Below are 22,970 nucleotides of genomic sequence, written 5' to 3' on the forward strand. Positions count from 1 at the left end.
CAAAACCCAGCCAAGTTTTTAAGCTTGCCATCCAAGTCATAGAAACAGGAGTATGCTCCATAAACACAGATGTACCTCCAGAAACAATGACACATAGCAGGAGTTCCCTGTTTGTATGTTTGGGGGGTTTTTTTGTTGTTTTTATCTACTGAAAGCTGATTTTAAATTACAGCATGCTTCTTTTTCTTCTCTAGTGTTATTAATTGCACGAGCCATAAAATTGTTAATGAAACAGCACTTAAATTGTTCATAACAATGTCAAACCTATCTCCTCATGGAATGAATAAAGTTTCCCTCTGATCCTTTCTATGAACTCTGGGAAATTTCACTGTGCAGATTACAATCACAGAATTACAGGGGTTGGATGGGACCTCAAGAGATCACTGAGTCCAACTCCCTGCTAAAGCAACACCCTACAGTAGGTCACACAGGTTGGCATCCAGATGGGTCTTGAGTATCTCCATAGAAGAAGACACCACCACCTCTCTGGGCAGTCTGTTCCAGTGCTCTGTTGCCCCTACCATAAAGAAATTCTTTTGCATGTTAGTACTGAACTTCCTATGCACAAGTTCTAGGCCATTAGTCCTTGTCCTATTGCTACACACCACTGAGAAGAGCCTGGTCTCATCCATTTACCTCCCACCTCCCTTTAGATATTTATAAACATCTATCAGACCCTCAACACTGTTTATCCAAAGCTGAGTTTTGAGTGAACAGTTGACAGTTGTTGTGGCAAATGGATCAGTTGAATTTATACGTTCTTCCCTGACAGTTCCTTGGACCTCCTCTGGGGACCTGTGTCACACTTTCAGAAAGATCCCAATTAAGATGCTGTTATCTTTTTCCCACTTCCAACTGCAGATCTGTTTTTACCAGAAAGCAACTCGAGCATGTAGTGGTATCCCATTAAAACACCCCCATCTTCTCCTAGAGTATGCTTCTGTAATCACTGCCATCACTCCTTTTGTGACCTATGTCCCCCAGCTGCCATGTAGCCTTCTCCTCCTGGTGGCCAAGCCCCAGCCTGATCATGGGGTATCAACTTCACCACGTGCCTGCTGCCTGCCCCACTGGCACACTGTGCTGCAAGGCAGGTCACAGCTCTTCTGGAGAGAAGTTCTGGGCAGCCAGAAAGGTAAGGAGCCGAGCCAAGCAAATTTTCCAGTCCAAATCACTAACTTTTACTCAAAGTTTCTCTCACACTTGAACTGAGATTAAAAGGACAACCAGAAGAGAAAAAATAAGTAATTAACAAACAGCTCGAATCCATCAACATTGACTAAATGGAAGGAAAATAAAGACGAATAAATATAAACAATGTGTCATGAAGCTTAGAAGGACTTTGAGACACCAAGAGAAATCTACTGCTGGTATCAATAAGAATTTAACGAGAATGTTATAATTTCCAGGCTTCCCCCTCCTTCTAAATGCATTACAGCAAACAACATCTTACAGATGGCACAGTCCAGTAGAGGAAAGTTCAGTGTGTGATTTTGATCTGTATTTGGAAAGCAGCAGGGCAACGTGCATGTATCTGATTATGATGAAGAAGCTTTTTCCAGTCCATTAGTAACACAGGTGGATATTAAACAACATCTACGAGGCATAAACATCTGAAATCAGTGGGCCTGGATAACTTGCATGTAAGAGCACTTTGGACTCTTGAATACAGCCAAAGGTCTATTTGAACAAAGCCAAAAGCAAAAGCTGAGCTCAAGAAAAAGCAAATTCAGCACAGACATCCTGTATGGCAGCCTGAATTCTAAAGTAGTAATGTGGCAGAAAATTTGGGAGGTAGAAAGCATAAATAATTCAGTGTGATCTCATGGTATGTGCAATCAGGAAGAGGCTAACAACTGCTCAGTGTATAAGCAAGGAAGAATAGGATGATAACACTCCTTTTCCACACACTGTTGGAAGATCTGTACTGCAATGCCAACTTCAGGCATTGTGAAAGGGAAATGAAGACCAAGGCAAAGGTGTAGAAAGGGGCCACCAAAGCAACTACAGGAGCTTTAATCCCTTCTGGAGCAACACCTGGATGCTCTCACTATAAGGTCATCTGCAAGGCATTTTGCCACAAGGGGATAAAATCTAGCAGAGAAAAGACACAATGAAGTGCAAAGTGGAAACTTCTGCAAATTGAGAACTCTCTCCAGGGTGTCTAGATTAATAGCTAGGGCAAGGGGCAATGATTTGTCAGGAGCAGCTCCTGAGTGCAAAGTGCGAGTTATGCTTTTATCGGAAACAGGTGATTAGACTCAATTTACTCATGGTAAATTATGAAAACTGGCTGCTTTTAATAACTAGCCAAATAAAGTAATCTATCCTCTCCATCAGGAATCACTCTAATCTTAATACAGTTGAAATTACATAGACTTCTTGGATGCCTGATGTCTGATCTTGGCCTGTGCGCTGAGACATTATATTCCAGTTAGATTTCTCCAAATAGCTGCTGGCCTCTAATCATGGGAGTCCTCTTGCTGCTGAATGGTTGGGAACAAATGTATTCAAATAATGCAACTTCTATCTCAGTGAGGTTCTGAACTTCAAGAAGAGGAAACACTGCACACAAGTCCCCAACTTTATGGTCACACTGTTTTGAATAATTGTTAGAAAAGAGACTGTGATTTAAATATACAGAACAAGGGAAAAAAGAGACAAAGCAAAGCCAAGCTGATGCTGCTGTAGTCATAGAGTCATTAAAGCTGGAAATACTTTTAAGTTCACATAGTCCAGGCCCATCTTGTCCCTATCATGCCCACTGAACCATGTCCTTCAGTGTCACATCTCCATGGTTCTTGAACACCTACAGGGACGGGGACTTCACCACCTCCATGTGCATTCTGTGCCTGTACCCAATCACTGAAATTCTTCTAACATCCATCCCAAACCAATGGGTGCTGCCAAGCCCCAGTGTTTCACTTGAAGTCTTGCAATATTTGTCCTACAGTGCATCCCAGGCTACTCATAAGCAGCAGCCTTCTAAACATCCTGAGAGCACTGAAAATCACAGAATCACCAAGGTGGGAAAAGACATCCAAGGTCATCCAGTCCAGTTCATCTACCACCAATATTTCCTCACTAAACCATGTCCTCATCTAAAGGAAAGATATTGACAGTTTGATGCCCAGTACAGCACAGCTGCAAAGGTATGTGGGCTAGCCAGTAAGAAGTGCATATGTCAGAAACCTATGCCTTCCACATGGGTACCTGGGAGTCCCAGGCTTCCTCAACTGGCTAAAGACCCTATCAGGAGCAGTTACATCAAGCTCCAGTGAGCATTATGACAGAACTGGACATGTAAAATACGTCTGTAAAATAACCCCACCTTGAGGACATTTTTAAAGATGTGCATCCAGGTCTTACTAAAGGATGAAGGATACCGGATGTCTTGCTGACACTACTTCTCAAACAGCCTTTTCCTCTTTCCTGCTTACAGAAGAAATAAATCCATCCCAATAGGAAAGAAGAGATGCTGTGTTCACTTTTCTTTACTATCTGTTCGTCTTCCAATTAGTGAAGTGACTTCCATTTCACCATTTCTGGGTTTGCAGAACCCCGCAGCCCATGCCTGGAATATTTGGCTGAGGACACAATGACTGCATCTGCCAATTACAAAGTACTTGGATGGACTTCACCTAATGAAAACAAATGGATTTTGCAATTGCTGGGACTGCAGATATGCTATGGGACAGTGTTTCAACCCACTTGCTATCACAGATTCCCAGTCCGTTTAGAGGACGGCTGCAACGTACATTGCTTATCAGACTCAACTGGCTGCTAATCTGAGAACACAGACCTTAGCAATGCTAGGATTTCACAACTCAATTGCTTTTTGCTTCCTGTGAAGAATGTAACTTTTTCCCCAAGGCTTAGCTGCTGTCAGAGCCAAAAACACATCTTGGTGATATAGGGTCATTGCAGCCATGGCAGAAGTTGATCCACTGAGGGAAGCACTTCCAGACAACCTAGCAAAGGTTGCTGGCAACATGTGCTATGGCTGAGAAGGACACAAGACCTTTAGAATCCCAGCCAACTCACTTACCAGCTATTTACAAAGAAGGATATTCTGCTCAGCGGCCCTGCCTGCATATAGCAATGAGAAATTGTATTAACCATCACCCAATTCTCGCCATTAACTTCTCTTAACTGGGTTCTTCCTGCCCAGAACACCTCAGCCCTGCAGACATTACAAAGAACTGCTTTTTGAAGATGATAATTTATGGCATTTTGACATAGAATAAAGCTAGAGTGCTTTTAAATCACAGCAAAACCAACACCATCCCTCACAGGTTTACCAAACTATGAGCATTTCTAAGAGGAACTGGCTTCTTCAAGGGTGGAAATGCAACTTTATGTCTCCATTTGATTCCTACGTTGCCAGGCTGAGAATCAAGAGATTCACACTGAAGGCACAGCAGTGGGACGGGGCGACACAAGATGAGAAAACACAACAAAACCTAAAATCAACTGTTAGTACCTTATTGCCAGGCACGTATTTTAACTATAAGCCTTTTATTCCAATATCAAAGCCATATTTACTGTCACTTGTAACTGATGTGCTTTACAGACTCATTAAGACTGCACATGAAGAGGGAGCTCTCTTCTTCCACAGATTCCCAACCTGGGCAAGGAGCCATCCATTGCTGCATGCTCCCAGCCAGCTGAACATCCAAAACTGAATCTTGCAAAGAGTTTAGGAAAATGAAACTAAGCAATCCTGCCCCATTTATTTACAGCGACACTTCAGGCTACAATTGTGATTATACGAACTGAAAATATTGTTGTTGAAGATGATTAAATGAAATAAGAAACCTGAAAAAACAAAAATCACAGAGAACCCTGGGGGGAGTTCTGGATTGTGCTTCTATCTGATACGTTGCTGCATTTCTGATCCAGCTCCTTTTTTTCCCTTGGTAGATATGAAGGTACATCAGCTTTTGATTAAAATGTCATTCATATCCTCAATAATACAATTTGCTATCAGACAGCTGATTATTAGAGTTATTTGACAGCAGCATCTCATGCAGCAGCTTAACAGCATAACCAAGAAAGACTGAATGGTGCAATGGAATAGAATAACATCTCTGTTCTCTCGTAAGTCATTTTCTATAAAACACGGTTAAAGGGCAACAAAAAAATCTTCTATAGATACAAAGGTGATGAAAAGAATACCAGGAAAAACGTGGGCCCTCTCCAGTAGGAAACAGCAGAGGTAATTACCCAGGATATGGAGAAAGCTGTGGTCTCAGTGACCTTTTTGTCTCAGAATTCACTAGCAAGTGCTCTAGCCAACCTGCTCCAGTCACAGAAGACAAAGACAGGAACTGGGAACATGAAGAACTGTCCTGTGCAGAAGATCACATCCAAGACCATCCAAAGAACCTAAAGGTGTACAAGTCCACCCGATCTGATGGGATGCAACCACAGCTGTGGCAGTCCAGCGAAGTTCTCACAGACTGGAAAAGAGTAAATATGACTCCCTGATGGAGGGATCTCTTGATGAGGAAGGAATTGGATGGATGGCCACATTTCATAGAATCACCAAGGTTGGAAAAGACCTCCAAGATCATCCAGTCCAACCCTCCACCTATCACCAGTATCTCCCCCCTAAACCATGTCCCTTATCACAACATCTGAATGCTTCTTAAACACTTCCAGGGACAGTGACTCAACCACATCCCTGAGCAGCCTGTTCCAGCACCTAAAAATTATTTTGGAGAAGAAATGTTTCCTAACATCCAATCTGAATCTCCCTGGGTGTAACTTGAGGCCGTTCCCTCTAGTTCTATCACCAGTTATGCAGGAGAGGAGGCTGACCCCCGATCTGTGGTGAACAGCTCAACATCCAAGTGAATACCAGGGAAGAGTGGTGTTCCTCAGGGGTTGGTGTTGGGAACAGCACTATTTAACATCTTTGTTGTGACATGGACGTTGAGTGCTCAGCAGGTTTTTGGGTGATACCAAACTGAGTGGTGTGGTCACCATGCTGGAGGGTAGCAATGCCTTCCAGATGAACCTGTCTGAGAGGTGGGCTCATGTTGATCTCCATGAGGTTCACAAGGCCAAGAGCAAGGTGATGCATCTGGATCAAGGCAACTCCAAGCACAAATACAGGCTGGGTGATGAGTGGATTGAGAGCAGCCCAGAGGAGGAGGACTTGATGATGCTTATGAGCCAGATGTGTGTGCTTGCAGCCCAAAATGCCAACTGTATCCTGGGCCACATCAAAGGAAGCATGGCTAGCAGGGCAAGGGAAGTGATTCTCCCTTTCTACTCTGAAGCCACTGTGGATTAAAACTCTTTCAGTGAGAAGACAATCATTTTTTTTCTTTTTATCCACAGTAATTTGCCTCTTCAATGGCATACAAATTAAATCCAACTGGAATGGCTTTTTAATTAAAATCACACTTTGCTTATCAGAGTGAGAATGTAGAACATTACAGAGGAAACACATGAACCTCTGTCATCCCATTTCCCAGCTCCAGCCAGGCTGTGCAGCAAACTCACTCTGCTAAGCCACATGTGCCAAACGAGCTCTTCTTATCCTATTTAAGGATCAGAAAAAGTCATATAGAAGATAGAGTCTGTACAAGAAGTAATATACAGAAAAGTTCCCTGCCTCTGTCTGAACCTAGCAGATCAGCATTTGCTGAGTCCTGGGAATGCTCTATGGAAGCATCTCTAAACATTTCATTTCAACTCCTTGGCTGCACTGCTATTCAACTTTGTAGGCAATGGAAAGGTTTCCCACTCTAAAGCACCTTCAGGCCAAAGTTTGAAGCAGTACATCTGACCCACTCCAACTAGATATGCCACAGCATCCCACTCCATTAGTTAAAGGCCTTTTTTTTTCTCCTTTTCGCTCAAGGACTTTCAGCCAGGCTCACAGCCAGAGTCAGTCTGTTTTGTCAGAGGTCTCCCTACGTGGTGACAACAAAATACACAAGTTACCATATGGCCAAGGCAGTGCCACACAAGCGATGCCATCCACCCACCCCAGGGCATTCTCTAGAGGAACATCTCAGGTGTCACAGCCTCTGGGGAAAACAGAGCACTGCAGTTGCATTTCTTATGCTTGGACATCCAAGTTTCAGACTCTCCTAACAATTTTCATGAGCATTAAACTTCTGGTCAGATGCTCCGACAACATGGCACAGTAACGTTAACATCAGCAAAGCTAAGCTGATTTGTTCTGGCTGAGGATGGTAACTGCAGGGCAGGATTTTCCCAAGCACAACCATTAGTTAAACTCCTCGGGCTGACCCAATAAAGGACCGAGTGCCCACATGCTGCTATCTTTCTGTTCTCAGTGCAAGCTCCTGCTAGGAAAAGGAATGTGGAGGCAGGATGTTAAAAATAAGGTCTTGAACCCATTCTGTTTAATCGATCTATGGGATTTTCTATCAGCTAAGCACTGTCAGGAACTCAGCAGCATTTCCCTGATGCCAGAAGGTTGCGCGTTACTTCATTTGGGGAAGGTTTTTTTGTTGTTCCAGTCAGACCATGGCAGCCACCAGAGCTTGAAATAACCCTCTCCCAGACAAACCTGAGGACACACTGATCTCCAGACATCTCCCATATATACATATAACATCTCCCTGCAGGCATTCAAGGCCAGGATGTGGCTCTGGGCAGCCTGGGCTGCTGGTTGGTGACCTGCACATAGCAGGGGGTTGGAACTGGATGAGCATCGTGCTGCTTTGCAACCCAGGCCATTCTATGATATGATATTTAATGCAGAATACAGAGTTTGGCTCCTGTAAGTCCTCCTGCTCTTGTCCCTTAGATGTGCCACTTGCAGTCACACCAGTTTAATGCTACCCTTTTGTACGGAAAACATAACGTGGATACCCACTAACATTTCCACTTCCACAGGAAACACCAAAAGCTTGTTCTTGTGGGACAGGACTTTGTTATGTGCTTAAACACCTTCAGAACCAAGACTTATTCCACTATTTTGAAGTTTGGACATTTTTTTTTACCCGACTAATTGTACTTCTGTTGAAGCGAGGTAAAAATCCTCAGATGAACAATGAATAGTTTCCAAATAAGAGTTGCAATTGAATGACTTCCAATGCTGAAACTCTTCCACTAACAGCAACTGGTCTATGATCTAAAACCCAGTTCATTATCCCTTCTCTGCATGTGTCAGGCCTGCAGCCTGCAAATCAGTAGTGACATTTCCCTCCTTCCCATTGCAGTACAATCTGTAAAAGCGTGACTGGATTTAGCACAGGCTGGTCACTTTTCTGGCCTGAAAAACGTAGTTAAAAAACAATCTATAAAAAGCAAGTTGTGTCTTTTTATTTGCTCTTCCACCAAGAAAAATACTTCAGGAATCATGAAGTTTTGCAGTTATGTGACGAGAAGAAAAAAGGTTAAATGCACTCCGTTTCTTTTTCTTTAACAACCTAAAAATTTAAATGCCCACTGTTAAACATCCCCCTCGCCCCAAAAACTTTAAGAGCAAAAAGATACACATTTCTGAAAACCTTAAGAAAAAGTTTTCTGGTTTTTTGTAGGTTTTTTTTTTTTTTTTTTTTCATTTGTTTTAAGAGAAACACATTTGGAAGATAAATGCCCAGCAAAGTCTAATGTGAAGCTATCAGTCGAGTTTTCTTTAGATCTCGGCATTAAATCTCATTCCACAGTCTCACAACCCATGCTCACAGGTCTGCTGCAGCCACCAATTGGGTGAGCTGTGCAGAAATACAGTGGTTTCCCCACTGACAGACCGCAGTATCTGAGCACAATATGAATTTTAAGCTTCTCTCCCTCTCACCCAGCTGCCCATCCCTCAGAAGCAGCTCACATCCCTCTGCACATGCACATGGAGACAGCAGATCATATCATTTCTGGAGAAAAGGACCATTTCTAAATTTGCTACTTTGGTACAGCGTGGAGGATCTGAGTAAGAATTCCTACGGCTCATATAAGAGCAATTAGAAATACTAATTCCCCTCCTCCATGCAAATGATTGTTTATATATATAGATATTGATAAGAAAAGGGGGAATGGTTTTAAACTGAGACAGGGGAGGTTGAGGTTGGATACGAGGAGGAAGTTTTCCACCCAGAGGATGGTGAGGCACTGGCACAGGTTGCCCAAGGAGGCTGTGGATGCCCCATCCCTGCAGGCATTCAAGGCCAGGCTGGATGTGGCTCTGGGCAGCCTGGGCTGCTGGTTGGCGACCTGAACATAGCAGGGGGTTGGAGCTGGATGAGCATTTGCTCCTTTGCACCCAGGCCATTCTATGATTCCTCTGCCATGAAACAGAAGATTTATGAGAAACAGACCTCATCTGCACTGTGAGACAGTGCTGGGACTGTCACCCTCTGGCTGAATGCTAAGCACATGGCCAGGGTCATTGTTCTGATGAAATGAATCTTCCCTGCCTCTGTTCCCTAACCAAACACTTTTCCCTTCATGGCAATGACTCCCATGACAGCCCGAATGATGACACTGTTGGCTGGCACAGGAAGGTCTGAGTCAATAGCGGATGGATTCCTCCAAACAAATGGGAACAGGGGGCAGAGAGCAACGACCCCAGTCACATGCAGAGCAAAGCCTTCCAGTTTGAGTTTCTTGTGTCAGGGATGTGTCCTGCAGCAGAAACCAACTAGAAACACCTTATCAGTACGAGCTTCCCATTGGAGAACTGGCAAAGTTGCAACACTGGGAGGGACTATAGAAAGATCCTGCACATTTCTCAACAAACCAGTAGTTTTCCAAGACCACATCTGTATCATCTCCAGCTCTCAGCTATGTCAAATCCAAACCCAGATGCACCTGCAAACCCAGTTATCCTCCCATCCCCACAATGATAAGTTCCTCAGCAGTAGGTCCCTACTGCAGCCATGTCTTGCTCCTGGCTTTGCTTTGCAGAGCTTTTGCTTGAGCAGGAGGGCTGGCCCTGCATCACGAATGGTATTACACTGATTACTTTCACTATGCAGCAGCTGAATAACATGCACCTCATAGAGGAATGCTGCAAGGCAGATCCTGGGATAGATCCCACATCCTTTCCAGAAACGGACCCACCTCCCACACAAGAATTTAACTGCCTGGCTTTCAGTGCCAGCTTGGCAGGCTGTTCTCACATCATGCTCCTCTCATGGCTAGAAAATTTCCTGTACCCAGCCAAATTCAAACCCACCAAAAGTACAGACACTCCTGTGCCTGCACTAGCCTCAGACTTCAGGAGATGCTTCCACACCCTGACATTATCACGAGTTCACAAGTAGAGCACAATAGCATCATCCCCACGGTCAATATGGTTTGCTAGGCTAACCTAACCAAATACAAAGTGCTTTGTCTTTATGATCTAGGCAGGCAAAATAAAGAAATAAGCAAATGCTATGTAAAGAAAGCATATTTTTCTTATTTGCAGGTTGGGTTTCAGGCACACTCTTAGTCCATTGAATGATCCTGGAGCTGAACTAAGGAATTTTCAACCTCACCCTCTGCCTGAATCATTGCTCATCGCCAGCAGCAGCCCAATTTATCAGCTCATCTCCTTCAGCTCAGAGTCACCCCAACGGATGCTGCTGCTCTTCTCTCCAGGCTACTCTGCAAAGGGAGCAAGCATTTATTTTTAGGTGTGTTGTACTCTGACCACTTAGGCTTCCATCCTGGGGCTGCAATATATAATTAATATTTGTTTCCAGAGCTGACAGCCTAGGAAGCTTGAGCGGTGAACTGGCAGAGAAGAAATAATTACAAAGTAGAGGAGCACCAACTTGCCCTACATTGTAACACTCCTGGAGAGGAGACGTGACTTCTCAGCAGTCATACAGTGGAGAAGAAAGCCAGTCCAAATCAAAGGCACAGATGACATTTTATTGGGATGATGAATTCAATTGCGGAGTAACAAAACCTGTCAGATCTCCAGGAGAGAGGGACAACAGAAGAAAAACATTAGAGCAATAGAGGGAAAAAACACAACCCAACAGGCTGGAAAAAGGCAGAGTGAGAAAGACAAGAGCACCCAGGCTGCTTTGTGACCATGGAATCACAGAATGGCTTGGGTTGGAAGGGACCTCAAGAATCACAAAGCTCCAACCCCTCACTGCATTCAGGGCCACCAATCTCCACATTTCATGGCAGCCCAGGCTGCCCAGGGCCCCATCCAACCTGGCCTTGAACACCTCCAGGGATGGACAGGGCATCACAGCCTCTCTGGGCAGCTGTTCCAGCCCCTCACCGCTCTCATAGCAAAGAATTTCCCCGTGATATCCAACCCAAATCTTCCCTCTTTCAACTTCAAACCATTTCCCTTGTCCTGCTGTCATCTCCCCTTTCCAAGAGCTGACTCCCCTCCTGGCTGCAGGCTCCCTTTAGGTACTGCAGGCTGCACTGAGGTCACCCTGCAGCTTCTCTTCTCCATGCTGAACAAGCCCAGCTCCCTCAGCCTGTCTTTGTAGGGAGGTGCTGCAGCCCTCTGAGCATCTTTGTGGCTCCTCTGGACCCTCTCCAACAGCTCTCTGTCTTTCTTGTACTGAGGGCCCCAGACCTGGACACGGTACTGCAGATGGGGCCTCACAAAAGGGCAGAATAGTGATGCCAGCATGGGCTATCCCAAGGAATGCTGCTGCTCTGGATGGTCCCAGACAGCACCGACCCAAATGAGATCAGAGATCTGATCAACCTGCACAAGAGATGCATCCCTTCCCTTCCACATCGTTTCTCCCAAAGAGTAAATGCAGTTCTGTCACACTCTGTCACTGCCATTCCTCTAGCAAAAACCTGCAGCCCATCAGCTCTTTGCTTTGCTGTTCTTCCACAAATGAATTTGGCATTTTTAGAAGGTGCCCCTTCAATAAATCCTGGTTTTGTTTCATCTGTATTTAACAAGAGCATAGTAGTAAAACAGCTGAACAAACAACCAAAGCTTCAACTTTATAGCTAGGTTTAAAAATATTTCTAGATGCTTAAGACATTTCTGAGGCTCAGGTCAAGTAGACCCAAGGCAGCAAGCTCTGATTTTTCATTTCCCTTCCTTCTACGAAAGTATCAGAGCTTAACCAAAGCACTTAAACCACCAGTGCCGTCTGGCTCTGGGAAGATCTTCCCAGTCAAAGGAACTTCAGTAACTTAAATAACCATATGGATCCAACAGAAGACCTGTGTTGGCAGAGATCTCAAGGAGACTGAAAAATTCTTCCTGTTTTGTGCCCGCCAAACTTGTAAGATACAAAGAAGAATTAAGAGGAAGATGTAAATACACGTGCCAGCATCATGAGCCTCATATTCAGACGACTTCAATTTAATTACAGACTAGATCACACCCTTCCAGCACACCTTCACCCACTGGTAGACATAAAAATCCAAGAAAATAGGTACCGTGATAAGTAGATCCCTATATTAACCTCTTGCACCACAGTTTTAAGTACTGCAATGGCCATGAAGTGTGTGGAACATCCGATTTTTTCTTAGGCTAATAGAGATTTTCCAACTTTGGTGATTCTACGATTCTATACTAAGGGACATGATTTAGTGGGGAAATACTGGGGGTAGGTGGGCAGTTGGACTGGATGATCTTGGAGGTCTTTTCCAACCTCAGCGATTCTATGATTCCGTACTAAGAAAGAGAAATAAAACTCAAACACAGGAAACTTCAAGCTATACGTAGGCCTGAATTAACTGCTCTGAGTTTAGTCATGTTAGTTAATTACAGAGAAAAGAGTAATTGGCACCTGTAGAACAGATGAACTACACAGACAGGGAGGAGCTGCTAGGAACATCAGCCCCATCACTCTGTGACTGCAAGAAACCAGTAGGCTATGAGATGTAGAGATGGCAAAACCTCATAAAAACCAACATGTTCATTGAGCCCATGTTTTTTAAAGTCCAGCAGAACCATGACTGGCAATGCATGGGCCTGGCTTTTGAAGCTCTGTAATGCAGAAGGACAGCAGCAGTGGCTTTGCAAAGTGCCTCTATCTCCAGGCACTTTGCCTGGATTGCTTTCTCTTCCAGATTATCCAGCTGACAAACACAGAATCACAGAATAGCTGAGGTTGTAAAAGACCTCAAAGATCTCAAAAATCTACCTAGTTCCAACCCCCTGCCATGGGTTGGTTGCCCCCCACCAGCTCACGTTGCCCAGGACCCCATCCACAGCCTTGAGCACCTCCATGGATTGGGCACCCACAGCTCTGGGCAGCAGTGTCAGGGCGTCACCACCCACTGAGTAAAGAATTTCCACCAAACATCTAACCTAAATCTCCTGTCTTTTAGTTTAAAACCATTCCACCTTGTCATATCACCATGAGCCTGCCCACTGCCACCCCTCTCTTGATGTACTTCAGAATGCAGTTGGCTTTCTAGGCTGCAAGAGAACACTGCTGGTCATTGTCCAGCTCTTTTTAAGGCTAGTCTGCAGGCTAAAGCCAGAGCAATGGCCACTTGGCTTCAGTTCTCTTTCAGAACTCAGGATGCAATGTTACGTATGCACGTACATTTAGATTTTATTTTATTTTTTAATATAATCTATTTCAGTTGTTCCAGTGTAAGCCCTCGCTTCTCTTGACAAACCTTGCCTCATCCACACTGCATAGAAACAGCCTGAAGTTAAACCCTTAACACAGTTTGTTGAAACATGTTTAACTTCCCAGGGGAAGGAAAAGAGAGTGGGGAAGGAAGAACCAGGTTAATTTCCACGGGATCACGGAATGGCTTGGGTTGGAAGAGACTTTAAAGATCATCCAGTTTCAACTCCAATTATTATTTGGTTCCAATTATTATCCGGCTCCAATTATTAGTTTTGTTGAAAACAGTGCTTCAAAAGAAAGGGATGATCTAGCAAGAATTCCCATACCCAGAAAACACAGCTTATGCCCCAACTGCAAAGCTGAAGGCAAAGAGAGAAAATATGCAACTGCACAACACCGACAAGCAGAGAAAACAGAAGAGGGGGAATGATTTGAGAGGAATTGTTACAGGATAGGAACTAAGTGCATGGCACAGCCAAGATCTACACTGCTTAATGTCAGTCTCCCAAAAAATGCAAGCAACGAGCAGTTGACACTCAAGTATGTCGGCAATTCTTCACGCACTGGTTGGCCTCATTTCGGGGCCCATTTGTCTTCCTTTGAGCATGCTGAGCAGCAAGAAAACTTAATATACACTAAAAAAAAAGAAAAAGCAGTGGAGGGAAGAAGCCTGATTATAGTTAAAAGGAAAGGTGTAAATGGGAGAGAACCACATGGGTGCAGGTATTCCAGGAAACTAGAAGCATCAGGCACAGCTCCGGATGGAGCCCTGCTGCTGATGGTGAGGACTAAGTGGCTTTAGCCATAGGATTGCCCTGCTGCAGCTCTGTGGTGTGTGTGATACCACTTCTCCTCTCAGCTAGAGCTGAATGCTTCCAGGGAGGATTTTATTCACTCCCTCCCTCAGTATGAAAACACATCCTGAGGGCTCAAAAGGTGACTTAAAGAAAAAGCCAGGACTTATATCTCACATGGCCACAAACGGGATAAACTCCTTCTCTGGTAGATAGCACAGGGCCTGTAATGGGAAAGACTGCATAATAAATCACTGCACTCACTTAAATTAGGAGGTGAATTTGGCTGCAGCTAAATAAAGGTGGAAGAGGGAGAATCTCCAGCAAGTTTTGGATTCTGGCTGCTTCCAAGCATAAGGATGCACAGACTCCAGTTTGAAGCAGCTTCACAACTGCACAGAGTGATTAAGGGTTTTATTAAGTATATTTCTTTTTCCTTTTTGCCTCGCAGATATTTCTTAAAGTTTGAACTTCAGCCACCTGGCCACTTAACGAATATGGGATAAAAGCTGCTTCTGAGCTGTGAATAAAGAAGACTGCAGGGATACAACACGTGGATAACTTGGGGAGGGATCCAGCTGGCGGCTCCAGACCTCTAACTGCAGGAGTTGAAGCAAACGGCTGCTGTAGCCTGCCTGAAAATGAGGCCTGAAAAGGTGCACTGTTATCCTCTGTGCTCATGGCACGTGCATGGGACTGGCAGATAACACAGAATCTGTGTGGGTTTGGCTGTTGAGAAAGGGAGATCGCGGGTATTTTCATGCATCTCCACTGACCCAAAGTGAACCTGACCCAGTGGGATCTCCGTTGCTCCAGGTCACACCTGTGCAGCACGGGCATCCTGTTCTGCAAGGTGATCTCCAGCCCGAGGTCACCCATAGAGGCTGATTAACTGCAAGAGACTGTGACGTTGATAAGGGCCCTGGAGACACTCGCTGCTCAGGTGCTGTGATGCTGCGGGTCATCAGGTATTAATTGAAACATCTGTTCAACGCAAAAATCAAGGTTGGAGCCACAAATAAACATCCTTTTCAAAGACACACTATAGATTTCAGATTTACAAAGGAGACATGAGATATTGATTATTTTCCCTCCTGAGAAGAACCGGATTTAAATAGATATTATTTTTCCCCCCCTCTTGATGAGGTGAAATTTCACAGGGATGCAGATTAAACTATACCAACAGGGAGCTCATGCTCAGCATCAAGACTTCAGTAGGATCATCCCTGAGCCTGCTGTACAAGCAAAAGGTGGATCAGGAGGACAGCAGCTCAGCAAACACGTTGGGGTTTAGCTCAGTAAACATATGTGGCCCCAAAAAGGTTTGGGGCCTTCGTGTTCAGTTCTCTTGACTTTTGGTGCAAATCAACAACGCCGAATTCTGAAGTTCTGAAGAGATTACCAAAGCAGCATCACAGAGCCTTGTGTTTGGCCCACCGGTGAAATGGATCTGAAAATAATCCCAGTTCAGATCTGAATCAGAAAATAATCTCGAGGTATTTCTAGCACTTGAATTTAAATAGAAAACCAGAAGCGTAAATCTCCGTCTCCCGGATGTTCAAACACTGAATGGAATGCCCTGGGGGTAAGGAACCTACTTAATGTGACTCACAGAGGAGTTTAGGGCTATTAACATCTGCTGTTTCAGTTGACTGGAAAAGCGACTTCATTTATGAAAAACACACCAGGGTCTCCAACACTCACGTGTTTAGACTATAGCTCAGAAGCTAGAGTCTTTAAGTCCTGGAAGTATGATGTACACGTATAAATTGGGGCTGCAGATAAAACCTGGAACACTGAGACACCAGTAAAACAGCAAAAATGAGTGCTTTCCAGCCATAAGCAATCCACAAAGCACACTCTGGTGCACAACATATCCCTAAACTCACTTTATAAACCAGCCTACAATCACGGATCATAGTATTGATCAGGTTGGAAAAGGCCTTAAAGACCATCAAGTCCAACCACAACCAGACCATACTGCCTAACTCTAACAGCCCTCTGCTAAACCATGTCCCTGAGCACCACATCCAAATGGTTTTTCAACGCATCCAGGGATGGTGACTCACCCACCTCCCTGGGAGCCTATTCCAGTGCTTAACAACCCTTCTGTAAAGAGGATTTTCCTGATATCCAACCTAAATCTCTCCTGGTGCAACTTGAGGCCATTTCCTCTCCTCCTGTCACCAGTGAGAAGAGACCAGCCCCGCTCTGCTGCAATCACCTTTCAGGTGTTGGAAGAGAGCAGTAAGGTCTCTCCTCAGCCTCCTCTTCCCCAGACCAAATAGCCCCAGTTCCTTCAGTCTCTCCTTATAGGCCACATTCTCCAAGCCCTTCACAAGCCTTGTTGCCCTTCTTTGGACCTGCTCCAGCACCTCCACGTCCTTTCTGTATTGAGGTGCCCAAATGTGCTGGGCTGATTGCTGATGTCACCAACACTGACTCGGTACCAGGGCTATGGCAACTCCAGGGCACCACATTTGCAAGCCAACCAACGAGCACAGGATGAATGCTGGAGGCAAGGACCATAAGTAAAGAAATGTCACACCTGCTTCCGCCTCTTAACCCTACCAGCCAGGTCAGGCTGTGCTCACACAGGTTATATTTACTTGTGCAGACTGGCAATCATTTAACATAATTGCTCTTGCTATTGTATCTGCTCCCTCCTTAGGGTTTGTGCGTGAGGCTAAGCAGTTTTAAAGTGATTTGTAGCAAAGCTAATAACCAGCAGATGCTTCCAGTCAAACTGAAGTTTGAGGACAAACTCTGGGCGCTGCTAACACCATCCTTATCAGAAGGAAGCTTTGCATTTCCACCTGTCTCTCCAGAAGATTTCAGGTACTTTATAAACACAGTGCTGAAGAAGCCTACTATTGCCCCGTTCAACAAGTAAAGAATTGAAGGATAAGAATTTAAGGAGCACCCAGCTGGCTTCTGGTAGCCCATCTGCATCACATCCCTTCCCCAGGGCACTTTCTGAATGCTAATGAATGAGCTCTCCCTGCATTATGGGTCTTGCAATGTGAAAGGTAAAGCTGGTGCCTGGAGAGATGAATCATCCCAGAGAGATCCCTGGTGGGCAGGCAGGAGGCCAAGCGAGCCGCAGGGTGCTCTGAAAGGGAGCTGTGATGAGAAGGCTGCTCGTGTCCAACCTCCCTGACACATTGTTAGCCGTGTTAGCTCTGGATGAAGGCCAATCTGATAGTCAGCATCGCTTCCCTTCCTCTCTCATAGAGAAAAACGTAGGGTTTGATCTTCGTTCCACCACCACAGTCCTCTGGGATCTCATTTCCAGACATCCCTGTGTTGGCTTCGTTCCCACCCAAACGTAGCTCGTGACTTCTGGAGAACATCTGTGAGCAGTAAAGCATCAAATGCTCAGCATTCAGCAAGGGAAACTCAGAGTAATCAGTGCCAGGGCACAGGCAGGCCCGGCAAGTCTCATGGAAGGAGCTGGAGCTCCTGTCCGTCTGTCTGTCCATCCAACCCCCAAGCTGGCCACTTCTCCTGCCCTGAGGCATCACAGCATCTCTTACTCGGGTTGCCTACATATTTGGACCATAAATGTGTTTTTCTTTTTTTTTTTTTTTTTTTTTTCCTCCTGGCTGATTTCTTAGATTCTGGACCTCACAAAGGACTTTCCTTGTTTTTCTAACACAGAATAAAGTTGATGAGATCAGAGAACAGGGTTGTAATAACTACACCCCCTTTTCCAGGCACTGGAACATCCCTCTTTCTGTAAACCAACACAATGCTGCAAAGATCCCATTCCCAGCACAGAAATTACACTGCCTCTGCACTGACTTGGCCTGAGAACATGATGCAACGCACCACGTTCATAAAACCAAGCCAAGTTCTTCTCCTCATCAAAACCTGAGTAACAACTTTCCCTTCACACAGATCAGCAGACTACTCTCCTGAATCTGAGCCACTGATTTCACACAGAATGTGACAAACCACCAAGTGCACTCACATCTAATTAAAAAATAATCACTTTTGTCTTGGATCTCCTTGATCTACATAATGTCTGGAGTCTTTTTTAGGCTAACAATGGGACAATTGATGCTGAATAGGGAGATATTCCTCCTGTTCCACTTCTCCATCTACAACAAGAATCTGTGTCTACGAAGTAGTCCAAATGCTGTTGACTTTCCAGTCCTACAGACTCAGTCACCACAGGATATGGCAAGACTGATTTTCATGAGATCCCAGCCTTTCCAGTTGCTTCTGCCAGAGACCATTTAGTAAAGAGAAAACACTATTTATGTCTTTCATCTCCTGAGAACTGCACAAACCATCACTTAAGAAGACAAGGTACAGTACAGCCCACACAGAGACACAGCAAGGACATGGCTGAGTCATGGGCTGAGCACCCGAAGGGCTTTCAGGCAGCTACAGCACAGAGCAACACTGCCTGGCTCAGGCTGCTTCCAATCCTATTTTTTTTTTTCCCCAGTTCTCATCCTCTTCTTCTTTCTAGGTCTCACAATCAGTGCCTTCGTGACCAGACCCATAATGTGCTCACGGAATCATGGAACCATCAACTATCCCAAGTCAGAAGGGACTCACAAGGATCACTGAGTCCAACCTTACTCCACACCGTGCCCCTAAAACTCAAACCCTACATCTGAGAGCCATGTCCAAACACTTCTTGAACTCACACCTCAGTTGTCCAGCTGCAAAACTGGCCTTGCATCCAACAATGAACTCGACCTCCATGTTTAGACATTTGCGTGATCAGAGCCAGAGCAGTTCTCCAACTGCAGAAGAGGTTTTGCATCCAACAGGGACCTCAACCTCCACGCTTGGGTGAGTAGAGCACCCAGAAAAGCTGCACTGCTATGTCATGATGAGAACAAGAACAAAAAGTAGCAGCACCATCACAAGTCCTCACCAGCCAGGTTTCACCTGAGACAGAGCATAACTCAGCTGGCATTGGTATTCAGCTCAGCCCTCTGGCTGTCACACCACTGCTGATACTACAACGGTGAAGGAACTTGAAGCAGATTATTTTTAGAGCACTGTAAAAAGGGAAAAAGGAAGCATTGTGTACATCCAAACCCAAATTAACAAGCTAGGCAGCTTTCTCTGTCCATGGTCACATCTGCTTTCTGATGCTGAATATTTGGCAACTATCCCTTCTCTTTAAAAACCCTGAGTAGGATTCAGCCCTTTTTATGACACATCATGATCCCAATCCCGCCTGGTTCTTCCAAGCTTTCCTGCAGATCTCTCAGCTCAGGAAGGAGGGAGAGTTATGATGTGAATCCCCTTGCTGACGTGTTGGAGGAAACTGCCTTCAATACTCCACACAGTATAATTTTGCCTACTTTGCTCTTTTCTCTTGTTATGCCTGAAATCAGAGCTTCTTAGAAATATGCATGGCTGAAAATACATGCTTTAAGAACTTATTTCAGTTTTATACAGAGCCAGTGAGAGTTCTGGAGTTACCGAGAGGTAATGTGTTTTTAGATGGCCCTAAAATGAATGAATGAATAAAACCAGCCATGCATTTACACATGGATAAATGTTTATCAATCACAAACCCAGCAACAGGTTTCGGTTTTGTAACAACGCCTCCTTTAAACATGAAACGGATTATTTTGGTTTAAATGTGTGTTTCTCAATGCTCAGATTCACAGTCGATGGTCAGATGAAAGAGATGGAGTTATGGCCAAAGTGGCTGTCCAACAAGCCTAAATTTAACTGTTTTCTTTTCAGAATCGTCCATCTCTTGCATTGACATTTAAGGTACTAAAGGATCAGATCTGAGTGTTTTTACTCCCTTCCTTCATCGCAGAAGCAGAACAAACCTCTGAAGAAAAGCACAGATTACACCAATGGAAAAGGTCTGGCCAAATCCATGAGCTCTGAAAGCACACAGAGCCCACCAAGGGCTCTGAATTAACCACATCCCCATTTGCTGGACACGCACTGTGCAATTTGTTGATCTGGGCTGGATCAACTCAATCACAGCCCCGAAATGGCAAATCAACCCAACAGAACTCAGCAGGGATCACTGCAGATTTGCATTGCATATCCTCCCTCCCACACTTCACTCTCTGGGTCAGTGTTAAGCTTGACCACTGCTAGAGGCAGCTCTGCTGAACCACAGCAAATAACATTTACCCAGTTTCTTCTTTCCACATCAGTAGAACACGAGAGGGCAAGGTGAAACTTTACAGGGGCAATTAGAAGCCACGGGGCCACAACAGCTTTATAGCACTGAACTTCTCAATCAGCCAATTGCTCTCGTTCAAAGTTTTTTTCCAATGGCAGACCAATAAAAGTTATCACAACAAACTTTGCAAAAAACCTTTGCAATCTCAGGTCCCAGAGCCAGACTGTCACCACCACACAGCTATCTTTTGCTTTAAAAACAAATCCTGATTCCTGGGCTCAAACAGCGAAACAGAAACAACAGGGATTTGCTCTGGCACTGAGACACTTTGGTATTAGTCACCTTGTGTAGATCAGCAGAGATAAGGAGATTGTAAATCTCTCTAACCCACCAGCACAAACCAGGTGCAGGAAAAGCAACACAACAAAAGAACAGCAAAGCAACCGATGGCTCCATTAAACCAAGGCAAGGAAGCAAGATAAAGCATGGAACGAGAAAACACTACAAGGGTTGAAAAAGGACTGGGGATTGACCCTTGGAACACAATGAGGCTGCAGGTTGCCATTGTTGCAGAGCTTCAGGGTGTGCACTCACCAACAGGACCAAGCGACACAAACACATGCCAAACTACAACATGCGGTGCAAACAACTCTGCAGGATCCTGACCCAGAGGACCCCTTCGTGCCAACAGCATTTAATGAACTGGGATTTTTTTTTTGCCACGAGCTTCAGCAGGAGCAAAGGCTGGAGCAGCTCCAGCAGCTGAGGAGTACTGCTCCTCTCTTAACCCCCCTCAACTCCAGCCCTGGCCATGAGCTGTTTTGGATCTTCACTATGGCAAAGTCTGTAGGATTCCTGGAATGAAATACATGGCCATTTTTTATTCACATATACATATATTCCAATCCACTTTCCCACCTGTTCTTCCTCAAAGAAAGTTTTGGTGATGAAGTTGCTCGGGTGGCTCACACTGACATCAGAAAAGAAAGCAACACTGAAACAACTGCTTTGTGAGAAGGGGAGAAGTAAGGAGACACAAGTGATGCAGTCTCAAAACTGGGTTACTTGTCACTCTCTGAAGTTCAGCCTGGTTGGCTCTGCCCTATGGGGAGTGGAGTGGTTCAAAGCTGTCACTCGCTGAGCAGAGCCAAAGTGGCTGGAACTGGATAGTCCTTAAGGTTCCTTGCAACCCAACCCACTCTGTGATCATACAGGGAGACCTGTGGCCATGTGCCAATGGGCAACCAGTTCCCATGGGCAACATCAGCCAACTCTACGGGAAGGAAACTCAGCCACAGCCAGCTCCCCATGCAGCTCACTAGATAATAATAATAAAAAAAAAGTGTGGAACGAACTAGAAATTGCAAACTGCAAGGAAACAAGAGCTTCAGTAAAACATTCAGTACCCAACCCCACGCCTGCACTGTTTGCACAGCAAATCAGCTATTGCATGCACCAGCAGAATCAATCCCATTTGCTAACCCCTACAGCATGCTACCAACTGTCAGCAGTGGGAAAGAAGCAGCGCTGCCCGTGGTCAGGGACTGGCTAGCATGGAAATTACAAGCAGAAGGGACAGAGCGGGAAGAAAACACATCCTTTGCTGCCAAAGGATGAACGATGAGGTTGAAGTGCAGGAGAATGGTACTTTGCTGAACTTCTCATGGGTGGGGATGGTACCATCTGGAGCCTCTGTCCTGGGATATCGCATCCCGTTATTCCTAGTTTTGGCAGGGTGCTGCACGAAAACCATTGCGCTCCTGAGCGGGAGCGGCAGACGGTAAAGCTGAATGCCAGCGGGAGTCGCGAGAAAGCACTGAAAACACAAAGTGAATTCCTCGAGCTCCTGCGATACCGTTACTCTTGAAGAGGGAGAGCTCAGAGAAAGAAAAATAAATAAACAAATAAAGGAGGAAAAAAGGAGAAAAAAATAACTAGGAGATTCCCGCTTATACACAGAAATGGAAACCCAGCAAACGCACACCTGCCTTTCACCGACCGCGTCTCCAAAGTTGCCCAAACTTTGCTTTAGGCGAAACGCCTCTTCTGAACCCATCCAACAAAAACAGAGCGCCTACCGACCGGGGCAGAACCCCACGCAACCCCGTACCGGCAGCACTCACCGCGGATAGGAGGCAGCCCAGCAGAGGCAGGAAGACGCGCAGCCGCGCGGATTGCATTGCCGAGGACACCGCGCTCCGCCGAGCTCCGAGCGCTCCGTTCCTCGCCTCAGCGCTGCGCTGCGCTCCAGGACTTGCGCTCCCGTTGCGCGCATTCACGGTGAGAGAACAGAAAGACGGAGAGAGAGACAGAGGGACGGAAACGGCTCCGCACTGCTCCGCACCGCTCCGCCGCCCCCAGCCGCCTTCTACATGGGGCGGGACCGCTCCGCCTCCCTCCCGCCCCAGGTGCCGGAGCTGCACGGGGGGAGGGAGGGGGTCCCCTCCTCCCCTTATCCATTCTTTTTTTTTTTTAATCTCTTTTTTCTCTTCCCGTTTTTCTCCCTTTCCCCGTCCGTTCCCCATTTCCTTCCTCCTCCTTTTTTCCCTCCCTTAG

The 22,970-nt window shown here is 45.4% G+C and overlaps 1 protein-coding gene across 1 annotated transcript in view; it reads right to left on the reverse strand.

The window, feature by feature from the left end:
* Positions 1 to 22,783, reverse strand: part of VIPR1 (vasoactive intestinal peptide receptor 1) — a 100,870-nt gene extending 78,087 nt beyond the window's left edge. The window contains exon 1 of the mRNA XM_042816456.1: positions 22,538 to 22,783. Coding sequence (XP_042672390.1) covers positions 22,538 to 22,594 — 57 coding nt within the window. The 5' untranslated portion in view covers positions 22,595 to 22,783. The remainder of the gene's footprint in view (positions 1 to 22,537) is intronic.
* Positions 22,784 to 22,970: the final 187 nt, after the last annotated feature.

Source organism: Centrocercus urophasianus, unplaced genomic scaffold (genome assembly GCF_019232065.1).
Source record: "Centrocercus urophasianus isolate 14NV4802_14NV808 unplaced genomic scaffold, USGS_Curo_1.0 seq_16, whole genome shotgun sequence".
Lineage (NCBI taxonomy): Eukaryota > Metazoa > Chordata > Aves > Galliformes > Phasianidae > Centrocercus > Centrocercus urophasianus.